General features: G+C 40.3%; 1 protein-coding gene across 2 annotated transcripts in view; it reads right to left on the bottom strand.

Annotated features, from left to right (window-relative positions):
• Positions 1-23,271, bottom strand: part of prkcaa (protein kinase C, alpha, a) — a 211,742-nt gene that overhangs the window by 11,931 nt on the left and 176,540 nt on the right. For both annotated transcript variants that reach the window (XM_033624304.2, XM_033624302.2), the window contains 3 exons: positions 18,876-18,956; positions 14,727-14,834; positions 4,775-4,915 (listed from right to left, as the gene is read on the bottom strand). In XM_033624304.2, coding sequence (XP_033480195.1) covers positions 4,775-4,915; positions 14,727-14,834; positions 18,876-18,956 — 330 coding nt within the window. The remainder of the gene's footprint in view (positions 1-4,774; positions 4,916-14,726; positions 14,835-18,875; positions 18,957-23,271) is intronic.

Here is a 23,271-nt window from a genome sequence, read left to right as displayed (position 1 = left end):
CAACTTCGGCGTGTGCAAATATACAAGCACAGAAGCTTTCCTCTCTCCCTCCGATCATCGATTACCCCTACTACACACATATGCAGCAAGTCGACACAGAGAGACGAGGCGTACATGCAAGGAAATCTTCCTCCCCTGCTTTTCTCAATCTCCGTTAACCTTCAGTTTCTTCAACCTTCCCACACACGTACATTTGCTCACATACACACACAAAGCACACACAGCATTTCCAGGACACCCAGCATGTCCACTCAACGGGAGACTACATGGACAAAGAGGTCAGGATTCACCTTATTAGAGGAACTGGAGCCCTTGAGGGTTGAAACAGAAGAGAACTACAATATTTACACTGAATGTTTAAGACACACACACATACACACACACACGCACACACGCACACACACAAACTTATACATACACACAAGACACTAAGTGACCTACTTCATCTCTGTTGCCTATTGCCTCCTGTCTATATAAGGCCTGTATGAGTCTGTGTGTGTATATATGGAGGAGACTGATGGAAAGACACGGGGAAAAAGTGTGTGTGCTCTACATGATCATGTGTATCTCCAGAGACTTCAAAACTACCCCTCACTGTGCAGGAAAATGTAAGCTATATGAGATATGCATTCATAATAAATGGATGTTACATTAATTATACATTCAGATGAGAGGCTTTGAAATTATTTATGGCCCATATAACACGAGCCATAAGTAGCCTGCGCCTGCAGCTGTGTTTTGACTATACAAGAGTGTCATGTTAAGGCAGCATTATATTCCACATCAGACTGACTTCAGACTATGTTTAATGTAACAATTTTCTTTAATGAGCAAAGCCCCATTTAACTTTTTTTTTACTGCACACCATATGATAACTTTTCAAAACTGAATTATATAACACAGACTCTGGAATCACTTAAAATTCCGACATTCGTCTCAGAGTGGGTAGTGGACTACACTAATGGTATAACTTCCTCGTTGTGTCTCAGATTCTTCACATTCTCCAGCACTGTCAGAGACTCCTAATGGGAATGTTACAAAGGACTGCAGTCAGATTACATCAGCTGTCTCGACACACATGAATATATCCTGTATAATGCAGTCACCTTCGTATAACCTACTGTAATAACATAGGTCTGGTAAATTACAACAGTCATTTACTTTAAATCTCCAAACCATATTGGAATGCCAACAATACATCTGTGACGCATGTGCTGGTAGATTACACTGTAGCCTCACAGAAGCCCTGACACACTACAGCAACCTGTTCTTGGTGCTCTGCCTCTTGATCCTCATCTCTCTCATCCCTCTTGCACAGAATGAGCAGATACAAAGCAAATGCATGGATGGATGGAAGGATGATTGTCGTACATCAAAGGTAACGATGCACCATCAACAGCAAAGATAAGTTTCAGTGAAAGAAATACTATACAGTATGGTCACTTCCTAATATCCACCATTGTACACCATCTATCTATCTATCTATCTATCTATCAATCAATTCCCAACATGACATATATGACCTTTGGAGAGCACGCACTGTCGCAGTTTTAAACACGTAGCTAAGATTGTTAAACACGTGTTTATTTGTTTTGCCACTTAATTACTTGGTTAGATTTGCAAAAATAACATGGTTTAGGTTAAAGTAAGTACTCTATTATATTTTAAGTGACGTACACAGATTACCTTCTGTTACATACATGACATTGCTTAGCTACGTTACATAACTGACATCAGTTTAGTAAGGTACATACTTGGAATAAGTCAATGTTGACTTTTGGTTCCACATGAGACATGAACAGCGGTCTCCTGGGTCAAAGTTCTGTGTTTGTTTGACCCATCTGTTCACCCAAACCTCCTCCCTTTGCAGACTTTGTTGCTTTTTATACTACCTCACCTGACTTCATCCTTCGCATCTGCCATTATTACTTTCATAACTACTACCATCACTAGAGGTAGCTGCCAAACAAAAAACATAAGTATGGGTCGGAATAGGCTGCCGGCACAGACGACCTATGTGGCTGTAATTCCGTACAGAATTACAAACCATCTTTGCTTTTTTGTCTTTGTCACCTGTTAGTACATTTTAAGGGCAGGGGAATTTTGCTGTAGCTCAGTGAGTTTTAAAAGTGCATGCCAAGGACTTGAAGTACACTCTCTTAACTTTGTTACATATCCTCTCCTGAATTTTTCCACCGTGCACTCTGTCAACTCAAACTGGTGGCGACTGTACATCCCATATGGTTGTTTATGGCACATTTTAGAATATTAACATGAGGGATTTCCTGGTGTGATAAAGTGAATTTTAAGTGCACTAAATGATACTGGATGAAATGTTAATGGAAGCCTTGAGGAGAGTGATCCCACCATAAAATGTGGCGTGTGTAGATAAGAATTTTCTGTGTATGTGTGTGTGTTACTCGGGGTGGTGGTCCTTGGAAACACCTGAGAAGCTCAGATTTCAGTATGAGCTTTAGCATGAAGTTAAGACTGGACAATTTTGTGTCAGTTCCATTTTAAGCATCTCATTGACATTCCAGAAAAGTTGGTGTTTAACACATTATATAACTCGCAACTAATTTTGTCTGGACTGCTACATTATGCACCACCTGTTATATCTTATTTGAACACTGTTTACATAACACATGGGACACTTAATACCTAATACTGTGCAAGTTGTTTAAACCTTCACCATCTGTCAATATAAATTTAATTTGTAAAGACAATCAAGTAAAATGCAAGTAAAACAAACAAACAAAAAAACAACACCATTACCGTACTTGAGGACAGTAGCTAGAAAAGTTTTGCCCAATATCCTTCCCCTGATAAATCTGACTGAAGGCTGAGGTACTGCACAAGTTGGTCAACAAACAGCCAAGAACACATACTCCCCAAGGGAGTAAAGTCTGGGGCATAAAGTCTTTTGCTATGAAAGATTTGTCCTGTAGCAATGAGCACATCTGTACTTGTTTGTTTACATGCATGAGGTTCAGAAAGTTCTATTTGTTTATTTGTCTTTTTTTATCTGTATTGTGTTGCATGCATGATTTGAGAGGGGGTAATAAGTTAATTAAAATCAATCTGACATCAGTTAGTCATCACTACATTAATACAAAATGAAGGTAGACATATAAGACCAATGACAAGAATAGCATTTAAAATTGTGTTGGATTTGATTGCTCATTGCTTTATGGCACAAAGTAAGGGTGGTGGATGGAACAAAACAAGAAGATGGTAAAGCCCAAGGAAACAAATGCATTGAACCAATGGATTGAAGTATTTTGTCACTTTTGTGACTACTAAACCTGCACAAACCAGACAAAAAGAAAGTGTGTAATTCTAAAAAGTGCCTGCAAAGGGTGATATGCACTTCTTACTGTACTGCCAAGCAAATAGCGTTTTGGTGCTCCTGCGCTACTGCGCTACTGGCACATATTCAAATAAGGTAAAACATTTGGTGCAAAATTGGCCCCCTTCTATGCAAATGCGCTTCATTGCAAAAACAGTCCAATTAACAAAGATCAGCGCTAACAGTCATATGCAGTTGCAGTGAAATTATTAGCATCTTTGGAGAACTGGTGGTAACTGAAGTATATTTATTAGAGATGTGACACCCAGACTTTGCAGTGATCATGGCAGCAGTGATGTAGCCGGGGCAAAGGCATCATCATGCCAGATGTGCTGTTGCACCTCGTTGGTCAGGACCTGTAGCTCAGGGTTTGAAATTTCCAGTTTTCTTTTCCTTTCCGCAATTGTTCTGCCTACTATATTCTTGCAAAGGCAATATTCATACTTTGCAACATGGATAATTGAAATCAGATGCAAAAAAGGGCAAAATGCACTCGGCTGAGAAGGTTTATGGGCTTCACTGTGCTGTAATGTCATTAATCCAATATCGTTTGTCAACTGAACTTTGACACAAAGAAGATGGTGATGTGCAATTCATGAAGCTATCAGCAACTACAATTGATTCTTTGTGAATTCACCCAAAAGTGTACTAAATTGGTGCATGGTGCAAAGTGCAGTAAATAATGTATGCAGCGAGTGGTGGTGCATTTTCAGTATTTTTGTGGCAGTAGACGTTGCTGGATAGCAAGTAGTCAGGTTTACATATAAATGTAGTGCCTATTTTCAATGAAAACAGCAAAAATCAGCAAAAGAAAATGCTGTTTTTTCCCCTCATTTTTCATCCACTACCTTACGCTTTGGCCACACTAAGGCTGCACTACTCCCCAGTCCACTACTGTATAATAAAACTGTGCATAACAAGAAGAGTGCCAGTCAAACCTCAATGATAGAAAACAATGTATTAGATGTTTACAGTCTTATCCGTCCTCACAGATTTTAAAGGCTACTTTTCATTTCCAGTGAAATGGAAGGTTTTGTTGATTTTTCATTTAGATGCTTCATAAACGTCATGATTTATTCGCTTAGTCGTTACACTAACTTTTCCACCTCAGCGAAATTTCCTTAAATTCTGAACAGGAGTAGGTAACGAAACTGCCTCTTTGCTGGCTCTGTGTCGCACTTTGCACCTTGCACCCATATATAACAGCTCAAAACAGCAACATTCCCTTTATGACAAGAACAAACAAGTGTAATGAGAAATGTGGCCTTGTTTTAATGAAGGCTTAACTCATGTGAGAGAGGCTACCAATCATCTTGACATTAGTTGAGGTAATTATGCCGAGCGGGATCACACTTAATTAGACTATGAGGTGTAAATCAAACCCTAAGCAAGTTCATTGCTAAAGAGTATGTGCACAGTACTTACCACTTTGGGCTTGAAGGGCGGCTGTATCTCCCTGTTCTGGAGGCGTTCCCAATCAATACGTCTGAAGAAGGCGTGTTCTCTGATGTCCCTCTCTCCCTCAGTGCCGCAGCCCAGACGCTTGGATGGATGCTTGGTCATCAGCTGCTCACACAAAGTAACAAAAAGGAGGGCATGAAGTTAGGACAAAGAGACTTTAAATTGTATAGTCATTCAGAATGGCAGTGGTGATTCCTCCTACTGTGTGGAAAACAGGGTTTTGGTTTCCACAACTTCAAAGAAATAGGAAAAACATTTAAAGTAAATGGGGAACACTTTTATTTCAGTCAAATGCAGTATGCAGATTTTAATTTCCCAAATCAACTAAAAACAATCAGCATTTAGATCCAACTCTCTGAAAAGTGGTCTGTGTTAGTCCATCAGGGACACCCTCACTTTGTTTCTCCCTCGTCTGTGTTCTTCCACTGATGTGTTTTGTAATGTGATTCCACCTTGTTTCTAGGTCAGTAAGTGACAGCTAAACAGATGGGCCTAAAAAAGAGTGACATAATTGTTTCTGCTTGTTCTGCCTTTAGAGAACTGCTGCCACTTCCAATAGCATGAGGACACAGTTTGCACTTTGTTAAAAAGCAAACCAAGATAATAAAAAAGCACCCACAGGAAACATAACCAACAACAAAATCTGTCTTTGTTAAATTATGTAGAAGCCCACTGGTATTACTTAAACATAATTATCCAAACAACATGTCATGAATTACAAGTGGTTTAAATGTCTCTCAGTCTTTCAGTTTGAGAGGCTATACATTTTTTTTTCCTGATTGCATTCACAGAACATAAGCTGGTCTGCAGGAGGAAACAAACAGGCACATTTTAAATGCATTAAAGCAATTCCTTCGCATAAGGGAACATAATCACTGACTGTCTGTTTGTTATTGCAAGTGTATATATGGAATTTCACCAGTTATACTATCAACATAAATATTTCCGCATTACCACTCCCGCCTCAGTGCAGTGATTTGTCCTGATTGAATTGCTAAGACAGGAAGAAAAGCCCTCTGAGACAGAGAGAGACGGCTGGGTTTCAGTATTGACAGTCCAAGGATAAAATAACTTATTCATGCACTGGACTCTGAAATGGAGATGGTGCTTTGTTTGACTGAGCTAGTTAAATGCTTAAATAGGCTGGCTGCTATGCCCCGGTTTGGTGTGCGGTGTATGCTTTTTAAATGACTTAACATACATGCCTACATGCATACATTGACACACAAGCACACAACACTGCAGCACCTGCAGTTAAATCCCTCGTCTGTGATGCACACCTTCACATGCAGCTCAGTCACCTTGGCAGTTCTTCTGGATTATGTGACATTTGTAGCAAGCATGCTTTGTGGGATTTATTGAGGGAAGACTCTGTAACCATGTTAAGATATCTTACCACAGCCTCTGACCAAAAGTAGACATAATCATTTTCAGTCTTAAAGTAGTCTTCCACTTAGGTTTCATTACTTAGCTTCACTAAATTAAATTACTTAAAAAATCTGTTTTGTGATGCCATTTTGTGATGCAAGATATTTCACAGGAACAGTTTAGTAACAATGTACACTTTAGTTAGCGCTCCATACATAGTTTTATTTTTTTTTTTATCTCCACCTGGTGTAACCCTGGAGGGGATAATGCATTTGGATGTGTGAGTTTATGTGTGAGTTTGTGTATCTGTCTTCCAGTGGCTAATCTCTCATATTACTGGACCAATCAGCCTAATACTATTTGTGTACATTTCTGACTGTATGCTCAAAAACCTCTCATAGTTTCGATAATTCATAGTTGTTGAAAAAACTGTTTTACTGACTTTTTAACGGCATCATTGACTGCTGACTCCTAACTTATCTTAACTGGCCAGTAGGAGCCAGGAGTCTTATACAAAACTACATAGCAAGAGCCCAAAGCAAAGGGCATTTCTGGAAATCACCTCAGCTAAAATCAAGAAACCTTATTGTTTGTTGCAGGCCACATTTTGGCCTTTGTCATGGCTAAAAAACTGGAAAAGTTTGGCCTCATTTTAAACCTGAGCATCTGCAGATCAATTCCATACCTAATATAAAGTAAGGCATGATACAAGATGAAAAAAGATCTCGTCTTATGTTATCTTTGCTGCCATCTTGACTGTAAGGGAGCCAGGAGAGGCAATTCCACCAGGGCGCACCTGCGGCCGGTGCATTGTCTGGACGGGCTGTGATCAGCTCCGGCTAGTGAAGATCTGCACTCTGCTGAATGTACTTTCCAAGTTGTTTTTTACGCAACTTCAGGCTTGGCTTTTCTCAAGAGCTGGCTGGCAGTTGAGGAGCACAAAATGTCCTTACTTTTTTAGCAACTTGTCTGATACACATAAATAAATGTGGGAGACAACCTCATATAAAATTCAAGCTGTCAATCATTACCGCTGCCTGGTTGTGCTATCATGCTCTCTCCCTCTCTAAAGTGTACAGTCCTGCTGTACTGATACAGAACAGGAATCTACTGTGTATATATATATATATATATATATATATATATGTATATCTGGGTAATGCATTGTATTACATTATATAGTTACTTTGGTGTGTTTATCCCATCTATCTGATTTGACTTTCTAAACCTAACCTTTCTAACCTAATTCTGCTCTAATTTTTTTCATTATATTGTTTGTAACTATTAAGTGATCTGTAAAAAGCCCAGTATTGCTTCAGATGTCAGGTTGCAAAAACTTCTGTTGCTGTGTAGAGCGTGCACAGGGACAGAAAAGTGACCAGATGAATTTAATAAAAAAGAAACCATCACTGCACTGCCAGATTTTCTATTAACTTTCTGAAAAAAAAAAATATATATATATATATATACACACATATATATATATATATATATATACATATATATATATAATTTCAGAGATAAGGCAATATTAAATGACATGCTAAAATGGAAAACTTTTATCAGTGTTGAATATCTCTTCTTGCAGGAGTTTGTAGGCCAGCTTTCCTGCAGCAAGCCCCTTCGACATACAGGCTGTGGGCTGGGCCACATCTGAACTAGCAGAGTGCATCCAGCTGGCAGAGTGCATCAGACAGCTGTTGACAGGGAGGAAAAAGTCATTTGCAGCTTTCTGTCTGTTCACAGGACTGTCACTGACGGTGTGAAAGCATCTTGCTACAAACACAAGGCTGTCACCATTAAAATGACACACCTTACTCATTGAAATGTCCTTGAGAATGACTGACTGCTGGCCGGCTACCATGCCAATCAAACGCTCAACTGATTATCATTGTTTTTTTTGTTTTTTTTACTTGAGCACTTGAAATGCTTTGCATAACTGTGATAGATAACTGTCTCCTAAAAAAAGAAAATGTGGTGTTGACGTTTCCTGTGGAACATTTGATCATTCTGTCTGCAAACTGTTAGCAGTCAAATCTCAATGGCTTCACCGTGCCAAAAACTGTCAGCAAAAGGTTTAGCTGCATGTGATCACAACATGTACATAACTTCGATGCTACCCTGCTGTTTCTGCCAAGAACATCAAATCGTTGGAAAGGGGAGAAGAGACGGAGAGTAAAAATGAACAAGAGTGATGAGGTATGACAGAGAGCAGATGGGGTCTCTGAGTCCGCGGGGAGTCTGGCCAGGTACGACTGTGTGATTCGGTACATCAAGGCTTTCAAAACACACACACATGCACCATCATCCTTTAGAACCCAATTAGTTTGCTACAGACTCAGAGAGCAGGGAGGCAAAAACATCTGATTAAAGATAAAACACACTTTTACAAATGTTAAATGACCTTAGATTTTACCTTCTCTGTTGTCATTACAACAGAAAACTTACTGGATGCCTTTGCCAAAGAGCTCCAGGGACCCATCCAAGTAAATCAGTCAAGGGTGAAATTTTTTCAAACCAAGGGTAAAATCTCCACTCTGTCACTATTCACACTCAAAACACTGTTTTTATACATGTTATATATATTGTAAAACTGTCTCAACCTCATTCTCTTCCAGTAACCGTGATGAACTACAACTGCATTGTAATGGACAACCTTTAGGTAACATCCCATTAATTAGATGAATGTGTATCTACATCTGTGACCTATTTAAAATGTAATGGACTGCACTGTATACATGGGCTTGCTAAAAATAGAGGCTATCTGTATTAGCAGTTACACAATAAAACTCCTGCAGCATACTTATGTTTGCATATAAACAAGCCACAACATCCGGTGCTGAAATATGAAGCCAACGTGGAAGAGCTAAAAACTGCAGTTCTTTGAATGGCCACTTGAGGCTGGGTCCAGAAGCGAGGCAATTGCCATCGACCCCCATGTTAAAATGCCAAACTTTACAGCAGAAATAGACACGTTTACAGCCTGGCTCAACAAAAGGTTTTGGTCTCTATAGCTAATTTCAACAGCCATGACAGCTGTACAGGGGTGGGGGTTTGCACAAGTCACCCATTTCTATTTTATTGGGCCTTAAAGGTAGGCATGATTTAGGGCTTGACTACTTTGAGTTACAGTTGGGCACCATCTACTGACAAGTTGCTACCACAAAGACAACATTGCTTAGGTAACATAACCATGGTGTAACCCCAACCATCGCTATTTCAGGGTGTTTTCAGTTCACGCAAGTCTACTGTAGCATTTGATTGTACTAGAGGACCCTCTAAGAAGTCGTATGTTCCTTTCTTTTCCTGTTTTTCACCAGCAAAAATTAGCATCAGCAGTATCACCGTTAATCATGGTTGTGAGTGCACCATGTTAACCAAGTTAGCAGCTAGCATTAAGGTTAGCTCCACCTTCATGCCCACATAAGCTCAAATTTGGCACCAAAAATCCAAGATGGTGACAGCCAAAATACCAAAACCAAGACTTCAAAATGGTCCACAAACCAATGAATGGTGTCACAATGGCTACAACCATTATTTCATCCAGTCTATGCATACAACAGATTTAGTGTTTTAGATCCACTATTATGCCGACGACACCCAACTGTACCTTAGCACATCACCATCTACCCAGCTCCCTCCACAGTCCCTTGTCAACTGCCTCCAAGAAATTAAAACCTGGATGACCACTAACCTCCTCAAACTTAACAGTAAAAAACAGAGCTCATGGTCGTGGCTCCCAAGGCACTGCTCCGGAAGATCATCTCCTCCATGTGGACAGCTGCTTCATCTCTCCTGTGCCAGAAGCACGCAACCTGGCGTCATCCTGGACTCTACCCTATCATATGAGTCACACATCAAATCTGTCACAGAATCTGCCTATTTTCACCTTAAAAACATTTCCAGACTCCGCCTTTCGCTCTCAGATTCGGTGGCTGAGACCCTGATCCATGCCTTCATTACATCCCGGCTGGATTATTGCAACGGAGTCCTGTTTGGGGCCCCCGATAAAGCCCTCGACAGGCTCCAGTATGTGCAAAACTCAGCTGCCAGGGTGCTTGCACTAAGCCTTGTCAGCACATCACCCCCACCCTCATTCACCTGCACTGGCTTCCGGTTAAGTTCCGCATAACCTAGAAACTTCTTCTGCTTGCCTACAAATCGCTCCACAACCTCGCTCCACTGCACCTATTGGACCTTCTCTACCTGCATATCCCATCATGAAACCTGAGGTCCTCTGACTCAGGCCTCCTCTCCATCCCCCGCACCAATAGGCGGACCTTTGGGGATAGAGCCTTCAGTGTGGCGGCCCCCACCCTCTGGAACACTCTCCCTACAGAGATTCGCCATGCTCCATCTCTGGACACTTTCAAGTCTGCGCTGAAAAGACACTTATTCACACAAGCCTTTGGCAGCTAGTCTGTTTATTTTGCTCTGTCTTGTTTTGTTTGTTCAGCATTCTTGGGTCTCTTGAAAGGCGCTATATAGATAAAAACTGTTGTTATTATTATTAGTGCAGGCTGTAGTTTGTGTCCTTTTTACTGTGTTACTCCTCGATGATTGTTACCCATTGCTGTATTAGCATCAGTTTACTGTCAAAATCTATTCTTCTCTCCAACATCACCTCTCCTGCTCCCTATCCCATTTTGCTCTCTTATTCTCCTCCCCCTCTTTATCTCCCTCTGACCACTCTTTCTTTTTTTTTGTTTCTTGTGTTTTTGTTTTTTCTTCCCTCCCATCTCTGCCTTCCTCTCTCTTTTGTGTGTCAGGCTGCTGGCAAGCACTATGTATCCATTAAGAGGAAGTGCTGCAGCCATGACAAACCAGGGCTAAGAAGGGACTTGGGCCGCAACCAGGGCACAAACACACACACACACAACGCATGTGCACACACACAGCTAAGAAAATGACGGAGGAAGAAAAGGATGGTGAAAGGAAAGAGGGGGATAAAGAGAAACAAGTGGAGTTGAGGAAGGGACAAGGAGACAAAGCGCGTTACTGCACGGCTCATTGAGTTTGCACTGCCTCTGGACAGAAATAAAACTGCCACTTTCACTATTAAATTCCTTGTATGCACACACGTACACAAAAATGGACTTTTCTCTGACCACTGTGTGTATTTCTGGACATTTAAAGAAAGTTGTGGCTTATTTACATATGCTTTATGATCTTTATGTCATTGCTTCTCTGAACAGCACTCTCATTGTATCTTCAAAAACTATAAGCCTTACTCTCTCTGCTGCTAACATGAACCATATTAAGAATGCACATAAAGTAATTCTCATTTTTCATTGCTCAAACAGTCCTCATCTTAACAGTGACTGCTGCCAAAACAGATCCATTTGCACTGTACACCAGCTCCCCTTAAGATGACCATGGAGATACAAAGTGGCGAATGCAGATCATATAAACAGAGATTAAAGTGCAAATAAGCGAGTGTATGCAAATTTCCTAAAAGTGTTTTTTTCCTTATTGTTTATTCTGTGAAGCAATGAACTGGGGCAGACTGCAAACTTCACCGGGTTTCTGTAATCTGTTAGGTAAGTGTCCCAAATAAATCCAAGCAGGCAAAGGTTTTTTTTAATCTTTTTCCTATATTCCTCTCTACTTTCATTTGCTTAAAATGTCCCAGTATTTGCCTGCTTGACCTGCACTGACCCACTGTACTGCTCAGTCCCCTCTGTCTCTGCAGATCCAGCAGCCACATACCCATGGTAGCAGAAACAGCATCTCATTAACACAGCAAAGGAGATCTGTTTAATGTAATGAAAAATTGCCACCAACAAGGCCAGAGCTGGGCTAAAGCAAGACCTGCCAAACCATACGCTGTATTTTGAATTAAGCTATGGGGATCAGACAACTAAAAATACTCTAAGTCTATATTCATTTTGAGATGTGTGCACAAACTGGGCAGACAACAGATATGGAGAGATGAATTGAGTAGGAGGAGTGATCGGAGGAAAACATTCTTTATCCAAAAGAGTGAAAAGTCTTTCTTTGCAGTTAAATAAATTCTGGCAGAACACTCAACTTATATGTAACTGTGGATGTGTTCGGCCAGAAACTGGTCTGACCCAAGATAGTTCACTCTGTTATTGAGTATTTATGGCCAGTTTAACTAATAAGAAGAGCAACAGTTTGTTGAGCTCTATAATCAATGCTTTGCTGAGCTACCAGTCTCTCATATGCTGGTTTTGATAAATGAATAAATGAGGCAGACTGATGGCTTGGAATTGAAAACGCATCAATTATGATTCCTTGTAGAGCACAAAGTCCATATAGATGTGAATCATTTACAGGTGAGTCTTCTGACGTTCCTCTGTGGCAGCATCCGTTTATAGAGCCTCTGCACTAGACTTCTGGTAAAGTATAATGTCTGGCATATTCTGCTGTTTAATGTCTCAAAATTTCATATGCTCTGTTTTTTTAATCCTTGCTGCCCGTACATGGTCTGAGACCATTGATGTAGTTCTGCCAGAGCGCAATGGAACGACACTAAGGTCTGCTGACTGATTAACGTCAGCTCATGCATTGATAAGCATGCAATAAAACATTCTGCCCCAAAGGTCCAGTTTGTAGGATTTAGCTCCATCTATTGGCAAAAGATGGTATCCATTATTAACAACTACCTTATGTTTTTATTGGTGTATAATTACCAGAAAATAAGAATTATTGTGCTTTGAGTACCTTAGAATGAGCTGTTCTTATCTACACATAAAGCAGGTTATCTTATAATGGGGCTGCCATTTTGCTACAGTACCCCAGGACAGACTTATCAAAAACTTTCTCTTGATATAGCATTTTTGTGTCTTCACGTAGGCCACCACAGTTCTCCTACATGCTTTGCACATGGGAAAAGTTTCAGTTCTGCAACCTTACTGCGGGATGCCACTAAATTTTACACACTATACACTTAAAAGTTGCCTGTATCATGGCAGCCTTTAAACTGTACAGTGAATTAAATTATTCTCTCAGTGTATAGCTATTTGAATGGTTAACTTGTGAAGATGGAAAGTTAGGAAAACATCATTTCATTTTGTGGCACAACTTAAAAGATAAAAGTTTATGATGATGTAATATTAGTTACAATGATAAACTAGGCCCAAGCCCACTGAAGGCTAGCTAATGGGTTGGCTACTACTAATGCTAGCTAGCTAACTAACTAGCATTAATGATAATAATGTAGGCCTGATTCCAGAACTATAAAATTATCTGGAACTAGTAGGGGTGCACTAGTAGCTACAGTTTGGGCCTGCAACAGGATGCAAGAGTGTAGGTGTTACAGGTCCTGAGTGTACTCCCCTGATGAACAGATTGTTCTGGAACACAGCTGTAAAAAGTTGTAAACAGTACATAAGTAAGTGAATACAGCGTGCTGTGCTCAGAATAGCACCAGTCCCCTATACCTTATGTCCCCAGAGCAAATCACAGCTGTTCCACCACCTACTCAGAGCATGACAGGAATTAACATTTTCTAATATTCTGAACATGATGAAACTGTGCATAAAATCTGTCTTACATTTTTAGTGTGCGGTCAGTTACAGCTGACTAATGCAGGCCTGTGCAAACTTGCCACCGTAGGTACAGTGGTTACATAAACTAACCACAACTTAACAAATTAGCAAATTTCTCAATGCTGAATGTGTCCTGATATAGACTTTAGTGTTATTATGCAATGTGTTATCTGCTCCAATGCTAAATGCCAGTTTTGATTGTTTGCTATGGGAAATAGCCACTCTAATGTAAACCTCATAAGCTGAAAAGGAAAAGAGTGAATGTATTTACTGTGGTAGTAGTTGAGTGCTGTAACAAATGACACATTGTAGTGGACAGTCCAAATCCACATACTTTTATTTTCTACTGTGCAGCTGGAATGTTTTAGACATTGATAAATGGCCAAAATGATTTTGCAAACTTAAAAAAAAAAAAACAAGCTCATGGGAGTACTTCACAGACAGTCATAGTTGGGGGAAGTATGTTGGATGACCTGATAGGTTTCACTTCGGTGGTTTAATAATACAGATGTCACAGGCACAAGACCTGAGCGGGAAGAGGAGAGGGAACTTGCACATGAGTTCCCAGCCAGTATTTTAAAAAGCCTACACTTCAGTCTTACAGCAAATGGAGCCAGACTGCCCATATGTTGCGTCTGACTCCAGAAGGCTAAGAAAAGCCTTCCAGCAGTCTGTGACACAGCTTGTCAGTTTTGTTTTTTTCCCTAAAGTTGAACGAGCAGGAGGAGCTTGTAGCCCTCTTACAAGAAGAATAATTTTGGCTTCAGTGAAGAGCGTCAAAGACACAGAGCTTAAAATACTGATTTACAGGTTTTTTGGAGCCAGGTGGGAAAAGCATCAGAGGGAAAGAGTCCCAGTTAAACAGGACATTAGACTGAAGAGGAAGGTTTCATATCACACAGTTTAAGTACATTTTTATGAATACCAAATAACAAACAGACTCACCTATGATCACATTTAAATTTTGTTTAACCACAAAACTGGTTTATAGGGGCAAAAATGTTTTTCATTGATGGCAAAGAACATCCACTCACCCCTTTGCAGATGGAGACAGCTTCTTTGGACATGGACTTGGGGTAGGACACGTTGTGCTCCATAATAGACTGGAACAATTCATCTTCATCCTCGCCATCAAATGGAGGCTGAAGGTGGAAAGACATAATGTTCAGAGTATTGTCTGTGTTTAAACCATTTTCACACAGTGGAGGAATAAGTTGTTGTTGTTCACTTGACGACTTTTTACTGCCAAAAATAAAGTGTCACCAGGAGCACCACAGGGATCCAGCAGTGGTACATTAGCTTTTTTGTAATGTGTGCCCTGTCTACGACCTAAGTCAGTAAAAACTGCTCTACTTGATGGCAGGGCTGGACTGGCCATCGGGCATTGATGGTAACTTTGGGCCGGGCCTTTTTTTTTAAATTTTTTTTTTTAGTCATGTCATGATACCTATTGGTACACAAAACTGGTAGATTGGCCCATTAGTCATGATTGATTCTGGGCTGGACCAATTACAGCCGAGGGCCGATGCCCCCTCCCACTTGGGCCTCGGCTGCCAGTCAATCAATCATACAGAGAGAGAGGAGATTGACAAAATTGAGAAGAAACTCAAAGGAGGTGTGGGAAAAATAAGAGAGAAAAAGAGACAAGCCCTTTAGGAAGATGCTGCCAAATGTGTTAAAATAACACAGATGTTTGCTGGCTATGGCGGAGCTTCTTCAGCAGCAGCATCAGTGACCGCACCCGCACTGGCATCCAAAGCAGCCGCAGCAGGTAATGATGGCGGAGGTGGCCGTCAGCAGGTGGATGAGGCGAAGGGGAGGCAGGAGGAGGAGACCTGCGGCCGCCACATTATATGACGACGGCACAGGCGGTGTGACTGGAGGGGAATTTGAACTTCAGGTAAGAAGTGATGAACTGCAGTCTACCTGGGTCAAATATGAATCAAGTTTGGTTGATAGTTTATTTTCGTTGTGCTTGCTAACTCTTAACACAGCATAGTTATGAGTAGGCCATTTAACAATTTAGCTGGCTGTTGAGCAGCATGACGGGGTTTCTCTACTGCTGGGCTGTTTCTATGATTTTATACTAGTGATAGTGATCTTAGTGCTTCAGTAACTTTAATTTATTCATTTAGTTAGTTAAGTATAGTCTTCAAAAACAGCTAAAGCTCAACAGAGCAAAAATGTTCATGTAAAACCAGATGATGAGGCTAGTATTCATCATAAACCCACTGCACTTGCAGATATACTTTAGAATCAATCAAATTAGGATTTGCCAGGAGATGTGATGCTGCTCATTATCATAAAAGTGACTTGAAGTTAAAAGTAACTACTTAAATGTATTTGTCTTTTATACATAAATATCCTCTTTATTCTAAATATGTTGTGTTTTTATCTTATTGTTTTTTTTACTGACATGCAACAGCAAACTCTTGTGGACAATAATTACCTGTATTTTGTTTTTACTGTGGGCATGTTTCCATTCAATTTAAAATATCCCTTCACTTTTTAAAGGTTGCCATGTTTGAGGAAGCATTATGTGTTGCTGTGCTGTTTATTGATGTGGTGAGTACATAGTCTATGAAAATATTACTAAATCTGTCATTTATTCATTTTAGTATTCATCAATGATCATGTCTCACCTCTGTTCCTCACTGTCCAATTTTCAGGATCCCATCATACGTTCATTGTTCAGGAGGTTCACTAGACCAAGCAGCCTTTTGGGTTCCTCTAAGTAAGTACTGTATAGAATAATGGGACTGGGAGGATGGTGTAGGTTTAAATTTATTAGACAAGTACATATACACCAACAAGACAGTGTACAAGCGGTGTCACAAGAAAGTTTGTTTTCATTCATAGGCTTCATTGTCTTTCCACAAAGTCCCAGTCCAGCCCTGCTTGATGGCAAAGCTGAAGAGGGCAGAAAAACAGGACAGCAATTCGACTTACGAGGGTGCCAAGAGGAAGAATAAGGGAGAGAAAACAGAGTACACTGAGAACACTAAAGACATGAAAATGGAGAGAAAACAAGTAGCAGGGCAGAGTTTGTGTGAATAAGTCTCACAGGAAGACCTTGCAGGGCAAATGGAGTGGATGACCCAGCTTTTTCCCCCTGCTCACTGGGTGGTTATCATCAGTAACCATAATGTGGGTGTTTTGACAGTCCATAAAATGAATTATTCGTCATTTCCACTCCACTGGCCCCTTTGGGTAGAGATAGCCTGTCTGCGTCATGCCCTCTTTACCTGATTTCACACAAGGCAGGGAGAGACAGAGGAACGGAACATCTGAATAGGTAAAAACTTTTGTTAATAGTTTAACAGCTGTCGCCTGCTCTGAGTTCACCCCGGGAATGAAAAACATACCCATGTTCATGTTTTGCTTTGCTGTGGAGGGGCTTGATTTTGCATGTACTTGCACTTTGTGTTTGGCCTTTTAGAATGAGGGTTATTTAAAAAATGTGTTAATAAGTCATAACTGTCTTAATTTAATGCAGAGTCTTAGAGACATGTTTTATTAAAACCTGTAAAAACCTCTTGATGGGTGAGATTATTTCTAACTTTCTCAACGCTCTATAAAGAGGACATGTTAAAACTAGAATTACCACCTCATGGTTGTATGCCACTGCAAACTAGTCAAGTAACAGTTTACATCCATGTCTGTCCAGACTCATATGTAGCCATGACAGTTGACAAGGCTTCAAATATGGATGCTGCTGCAAAGAAGCTAAAATTCTAAAACGTGAATATAAAATGTCATTACTTCATCATTTTATCCTATTAGACATCTGTGTGACATTTTGTCATGATATGTGAATGAACTGTTGAGTTATGGCCACAAACATGTTTTGTGATGTCACAGTGACTTTTGACCACCAAATTCTCATCAGTCCATTTTTGGCTGTTCTGAAAATTCCATACTAAACTGCTGTATAGTACACTTATGCCGTATGTGAGACTTTTTAGTGTGTCTAAAACCTTACTAATAGTGTGTGAAGTACATACTATTCCGATGAAATATTACAGTATGCAAACACTGGACACTACACTGGCATAAATATCCCAAAATGCAATGCAGTAGAGGACAACGTTCATAACGGATAGCAACCAACAGCTCTGTAACATCAGTAAAGCTTTAATCTAAGTCTGATTATGTGAGAAGTGTAAGATTTTACTTTGCAAGGTGTGATACAGTTTTAAAATTATTCTTAAATTATCTGTACAGCTGAAGTTGGCCGGGTTACCATGTGTTTCCAATCAGCAAACAGGCTCATGAAGTGACACAGTTATTACAGCTCAGTGCATCCGAAAAGATACATTCTACTGTTAATTTACACAAAAGTATGTTGAACAATAGCACACATATTTGGTGTGTAGTGCATGGTATACAGTTTCAGAAGCAGCGTTTAAGTCCAAGTGGATATTTGTGCCAAATTTGAGGAAATTCCCTCAAGGCTTTCTTGAGATATCACCTTCACTAGAATGAGACATACGTACATGTGTACCGATGGATGGACGACCCAAAACATAATGCCTCCGGCTATGGCTGTTGCTGGCGTGGAGGCTTAAAAAAATCTCTTGAAGCAATTTCCATCATTAGTGTACAAAGAAATGAGTTGTGGCAATATATTATGCTATGGTTGCACTTTTCACTAACTGACGATCATGCTTTTTATCTCTACCATGGTCGTTTCCACTAAAACTACCACTACAATGTGGTTTTAAGCACAGGTAGGCTACAGAGGTCCGGTAAGCTTCCAGCCTACGTTGAATTACATCATAATCAAAGTCACACAGCCCAGGCAGTGTGGATGAATCGTAGGTCTGTTCAGTCAGACCTGTGCGCTCAGCTGACTACACTGAAACAGGGTGAAGGGTTACACCAAATATGATATGCTGCGGCATGGGGAGAGGGTAGATGGAGGGGTTGCGTGTTTATGTCAGTGTTTATTATTAGCGCTGGTGGGAAGGTCTTTAGGAAGCACCACCTGAATACATTTAGGCCTACGTTGAGCCTTACTGCAGGAGGAACTGGAATGTGGGAATCATGTGGGTGTGAGCAGTCTGTCAGCAACCTCGTGTCCGTGTAAAGTTGTCGGCATAATCTATAGCAGGCAGTTACATAAGAAATACGATTTTGTGTGTGTGTGTGTGTGTGTGTGTGTGTGTGTGAACACCACTCACCTGTCCTGCCAGCATTTCGTAGAGCAGAACTCCATATGCCCACCAGTCTACAGAACGTCCATATGGTTGATATGCAATGATCTGAGGAGGAAGGAAGAGAAAACGTTTAGCTTTACTCAAACTTTACTATACCTACAACAACACTAATCTGTTTTTTATGTGCGAGAGTGCCCATCAATGTGAATGACGATATAATGCATATTTTAAATTTACAGAAGTTGAACCTGTCTTCTACTGGGTACCCAATATTTTTTTTCATTTCATCTCAGGACCTAGACTGAGACCTTTTCATGTCATCGTGACATCCAGGTTCGCTCATGCAGAATCCAATCCATTTATGAAATGAAAAAGTATTTATACCACTTTCATATTCGTGCACTAACTGGCTACACAAGAGATGTGCTAGATGGCAAAGGGTAGGGTGTCATAAAGCACATCCGCCTGATAAACTGACTCAAAAACCAAGACATTTTCCAACCCACTAAGCTTGTGGGTCGCAATATACTCATAGGGACTTTGTATCTGTAGATCAAATATGCAGCTTGTCACACATCCTGTGAATACAGATAATGCATACAAACATTAATACAATATTCATCCATTACAAGTTTCATCAGTTAACCTATATTCTGTTTTCTCTGTCTGCACTGAAAAGATGCAAAGATGTAACACATTGTTCACTCACATCAAATCTCCCATTTATTATAACCTACATCTTGGTGTTCAGATCACATTGTGTATTTGAACATGAAAGTTTAAATAAATGGAGTAAAAACTGTAACGCTGAACATGTGACTCCTCTTCTGTCATCCAGGACAATTTCAGAAAGCATCTACAATAACCTCTGTGAGTGTCTTCCCAGCATGGCTGCGTATCTTCGCATGCATGCTACCATTGCTTGTGTCATTGTTATGGAAATCTCAATGACTGTGACATTGTAGCAGTTACAGATAAAATGCCTCAGTGCAACATTCAAAGTTGTTGGAAAATTGTCCTTTTCTAAATGTTCTTGATATACTGCCAAAGGGCAAAGCAGGGACATCTTTTATAGAAATATTAAAGCCAACTGTGCCTTAAAATGCTACAGACACATGCATATGAAGTTTGACAACAGCTTTTAAAATCCTGTTTCATGCATGAAAACCTCACAGATCACAGCTCTTCAAATAGTGATTTGACCCAGACAGACAATAAAGCAAGGGGGTGACCGCAGCTGTGTCTAGGCAGAACCGTTGGATGTCCCCTGAATCACATCAATTCTAAATCACCTGCAACAATAACTTCTGCCATGGTTCAGCAAAGAAGATGAGAAGCTAGAAAATGCCTGACGAGAAGCAAGCATTTGGTGCATAGGAAGGGGGGTAGAAAAGAGTCACTATATCATTTCACAAGATGCGAGCACATCAGAACTACAAAAACAGCTCTCATAGGATGATGTTGCTACAGCTGAAGCTGAAAAACACAGTTCACACTTTTCCACACAAAAACAGGCTCAGGATGGGAGTAAACAACAGTGAAGCCATTGTGAATAAAACTCTTAGTGGCATGTGTTTGCACATTTGGACAATCTTGACATTCACATTTTGTTTTGTTGAAGCACTTTTGTCCAAATGTTCTGAATGCAGACAATAGTGACTCTTTCCTGAGCTGGTGATTTGAACTTCATGACTGAAATGGTTATGTTTCAAGGACTCTTGAAAAAATGATTACTGATTTGAGTTATATGGTTTGAGGGTATGAATATATTCAAATTCCATCTTTCAACAACCTTTTGCACCTGCTAAGAAAGTTTAGCCTACCACCGCACACATTAAATATTACTATAATGTCTAATGAGGAAGCTCTTTTACAAAGTTCTCCAAACCTCCATAAAGGAATACTTCTCCCACAAAATTATCATTTTTATATCAATGACACACCCCATTCCCTGACGTTGTGAACAAGCTTTGTTTTTCTCGAATGCTTCCATGGTGAACAAAGAATCCAAAAACAGAGATAAGTAAAAGGGGGCCGCATTTAACAACAGCAAAACTATATCACAACATCTGTTACAAACATTCACACAATTTGTGCAGTACAAATCAAGTATCATTTATCCAGTTATATGTTTGGTTCATCTCAAACATAATATGCATTTCCGCTAAAACCTTAACACTTAAACATAAACAGTCTCATGCATGAGTACTGTGCCTGGGCAATAGGGCTGGATATAGCTACTCGATTCCCTTAGGGTATCAACAAAAAAACAAACCCAGTACCAAGTAGTATTCAAATGTCTCCAGTCAAAATGATAATGTTTTTGTCTGGGGTCTGATCCTGAACCATCCTGACTCACCGCTGGATCAACAAACTTTCTGTTGCTGCCATCTCCAGTGCTGTTCTCCTCCAAACCGGTCAGTTAATGTCTGCCCGGTTAGCATGAGCTAACACAGCAGCAGCAGCTAACATCCAAGACTGCACTGTTTAACAGTTCTAACGAACTCACACCTACACCAAAATGGCCATTAATAACAGTTAAGTAATGTTAGATGTGTGATGCTAACAGTTAGCCCTGTCATTGTTTGTGGGTGGCCAGGCAGACTCTCACAACTGTCCCTGGGATGGAGCTCACACTCCTGCAGCAACTACAATACACAAAGTTTGTGGTGGAGTCAAGCACAGCATATTTGACAAAGCTGGCAGTTAAGTGGCTGAGATGCTACCAAAATTTTCAAAATACTTAATGCCATACCTTTTAGGTTATGGGTATCGAATGAAGTAATCTCTTGGCATCGGTATTACTTTAAGGGCACAGGTATCAGTACTGGTATCATAATAAACAAATAAACAATACACACCCCTACTGGGCAAGCATGTGTGCTTGAACTCTGCTTAATGGAATGCACGAGTTCAAATGCACACACTTGCCCAGGCGTGCTACTCGTATGTAGGGAATGTTTTAAAAAGTAAGGTTTTTACAAAAATGTATGTATTTGGGAAGTACTAAGTATTCAACTCAAGATAAATGTGAGTTGGATTATACTGCATGAGTTGTGTGAGACTTTGTAAACACATATTTTGTTATAGTTTGCTGTTGTAAAATGCAGTCCCCTTTAACTTCAATTCAGCAAGAATTTTCTCCATTTTTGGATTCTTCGCTCACTGTGGAGGCATGAGAGAGAAAGACAAAGCACTCACATGGGGTGAGTAATTAATATACAAAGGCTAATTTTGTGGGTGAAGTATTTCTTTAATGTTAATGTTACATAGTAGGGTCAATTTTATAGCAGGTACATCTTTTACATCCAAATGCAATGACAAAGAGGAAAGAAAAAAGGGAGATAAAGACACCAAATTCAGTCTCTCTCAGCTGTGACATTTTCTTTGGTAACAAAAGGATTTCCCGTGGGTTTCTCCTCTCAAAGGACACACATACTGTATTTACACTTCACACCCACTTACACATCCAGTCATTTCTCTGGAGCCTTCTCTGCCATGTAACAGCTGTCGGTGCAGCCATGTGCATACAAGCAGGCTCATGTACAGCACACAGGCACATACGTTGAGACCACGCATTTATGCCCACTCACACACAAACACATATACATACACAGGAGACATGCATGAGCCACACACACACACACACACACACACACACACACACACAACTTCAGGTGTGTAACAGCAGTTCTGTCATAGTGTACATTGCTTTATGGCCTTTGCTGAGTAGCATCTGACCTCTGCTGCACACATGCTGCCCCAGGACACTCCTCAAGCTCAGTAACACACACATGTACACACATATGGACAACATACTATACATGAATAAACAAAAACTCACATGCTGTGGTACTAATGAAGCATACACACAAATGTGCCCAGGTGTGTGAAAGCAGATCTGTCCTGTATCACTCTATAACCTTCGCTGCTTAACACCTGACCTCTGCCTCACCCATGGCAGCCCACAAACACACACACAGGCGGACAAACACACCTCCAGCTCTGCACTCCACTTTCATGATGCTATCCCGAGGGTTGATGGGAGCCGGCTGGACACGCAGCACATCCACGTGTTTACCCTAATGCACAAAGGCAAGCGTGTGCACAAACCTGCATGCACGTACACTAACGTGTCTTTGAATGTCACTATAACTGGGAGAGTTATAGAAGCAGAAAGGACGTATATAGCACATATGTAATGTCACAGGCTTTGGTCAGTTCCTCGTTCCTTTTTCTTTCTTCTAATATTTTGGGTTCAACATAAAACTAGATACAAATATCTAAAAAATAAAAAAATATACATAATAATACTGCCCTGTAACAATATATTAAATAACGTTGTCCCTCTATGTATTTAAACTAAGTCACTACATCCTTATAAACCATCTGATAGCGCCTACTGCATGTCTACATCTCC

Source organism: Epinephelus lanceolatus, chromosome 3, assembly GCF_041903045.1.
Source record: "Epinephelus lanceolatus isolate andai-2023 chromosome 3, ASM4190304v1, whole genome shotgun sequence".
Taxonomy (NCBI): domain Eukaryota; kingdom Metazoa; phylum Chordata; class Actinopteri; order Perciformes; family Serranidae; genus Epinephelus; species Epinephelus lanceolatus.
Note: the sequence above shows the minus strand (reverse complement) of the source record. Positions and strands in the feature narration are given on the sequence as shown.